Source organism: Lipophrys pholis (assembly GCF_963383615.2).
Source record: "Lipophrys pholis genome assembly, chromosome: 14".
Classification (NCBI taxonomy): Eukaryota; Metazoa; Chordata; class Actinopteri; order Blenniiformes; family Blenniidae; genus Lipophrys; species Lipophrys pholis.
In genome coordinates, this window is record NC_137633.1 from 439,642 (window position 1) to 441,149 (window position 1,508).

The following is a 1,508-nucleotide window of genomic DNA, read 5'->3' on the forward strand; positions in this document are numbered from 1 at the left end:
TGTGTGTGTGTGTGTGTGTGTGTGTGTGTGTGTGTGTGTGTGTGTGTGTGTGTGTGTGTGTGTGTGTGTGTGTGTGTGTGTGTGTGTGTGTGTGTGTGTGTGTGTGTGTGTGTGTGTGTGTGTGTGTGTGTGTGTGTGTGTGTGTGTGTGTGTGTGTGTGTGTGTCACACCTCAGGACCTGCAGGAGGCTTCAATCCTCCCAAACACCCAGAAAACTGTAGAAACCTGAAGAGACATTGATGAATGAAAATATACACATATATATATATGTGTGTATATATATATATATATAAGAGTTGGTCTCACTGACGCTGTCAAACAGCCTCAGGAAATACCCAGAATGCAACAGCGACATGAGTTTTCTGGATTTACATCATTAAAATTGGCTCCATATTGAGATTAGAGTCATTTAAGTAGTGATTGTTTGGTTTTTGTGAAAATATCTAAATGTTTATCATGTATACTTTGAACCACGAAAGTACAAAACATCATATTTTAAATTGAAAGATTATTATGGTTCTATTTCAACCCTGGGGAGGAACGTGGGCTGAATGTGGAACCTGGAATACATAGTGAGATTAGTAGTTCTGCTTTTAAAACACATTTGTGGAGTGTGTATTCTATTATATTCTATTGTAATATATTCTATTGTAATATATTCTATTGTAAAGTATTGTATTGTGTTGTGTTGTGTTGTATTGTATTGTATTGTATTGTATTGTATTGTATTGTATTGTATTGTGTTGTGTTGTGTTGTGTTGTGTTGTGTTGTGTTGTATTGTGTTGTGTTGTATTGTGTTGTGTTGTGTTGTGTTGTGTTGTGTTGTGTTGTGTTGTGTTGGATCACAGCCGCGGTGCCCCGGGAAGCGGCGCCCCCCCATCACTGCCAGCACGGCGGATGAGGCCATTGAACAGATGCTGGAGAGGAAGAAGATCTCCTCCAAGATCAACTACGACGTGCTGAAGGACCTGAACGTGAAGCCCGGCGCCAGCCCGTCTCGCACGCCGTCGCCCAAGAAGGAGCCGCCGCCCGCCTCCCGGCCGAGCCCCCGCCCCCGCAAACCGGCGCAGTCGACGCCGCTCAGCCTCAGCACGCCGCTCAGCAGGCTGGGAAAAAGGTTGGTGGCCAACAAACCTCCTCTCTAAAGACGCTTCATCAAAGCTTCTGATTCAGATATTCTGCTTTATATTCTATTTATTGTGATGAAATGAACATGAAAGTTCACAGCAGCTTCAGAAAAGAGTCGAACATAGAAACGTCAGCGTGAAACGGGAGGACGGCGTCCGACAGCTTCGCTCCACAGGAAGTCTGGTTGTCCAGGACTGAATCCAGCCTGCAGCTCCGCACCGCTTTCTACCCTCAACTTTACTCTGTGATGCTCTGTGATGCTCTGTGATGCTCGCTGATCACATGACTGTGATGCTCTGTGATGCTCTGTGATGCTCTCTGATCACATGACTGTGATGCTCTGTGATGCTCGCTGATCACATGACTGTGGCTTCCTGCT

General features: G+C 45.2%; 1 protein-coding gene across 1 annotated transcript in view; it reads left to right on the forward strand.

The window, feature by feature from the left end:
• Window positions 1-1,146, forward strand: part of LOC308119653 (transcription factor IIIB 90 kDa subunit-like) — a gene marked incomplete at its 3' end in the record, with an annotated part of 43,614 nt that extends 42,468 nt beyond the window's left edge. The window contains exon 16 of the mRNA XM_080479801.1: window positions 850-1,146. Within this exon, the coding sequence (XP_080335927.1) occupies window positions 850-1,146 (297 nt within the window). The remainder of the gene's footprint in view (window positions 1-849) is intronic.
• Between the last annotated feature and the right edge of the window lie 362 nt (window positions 1,147-1,508).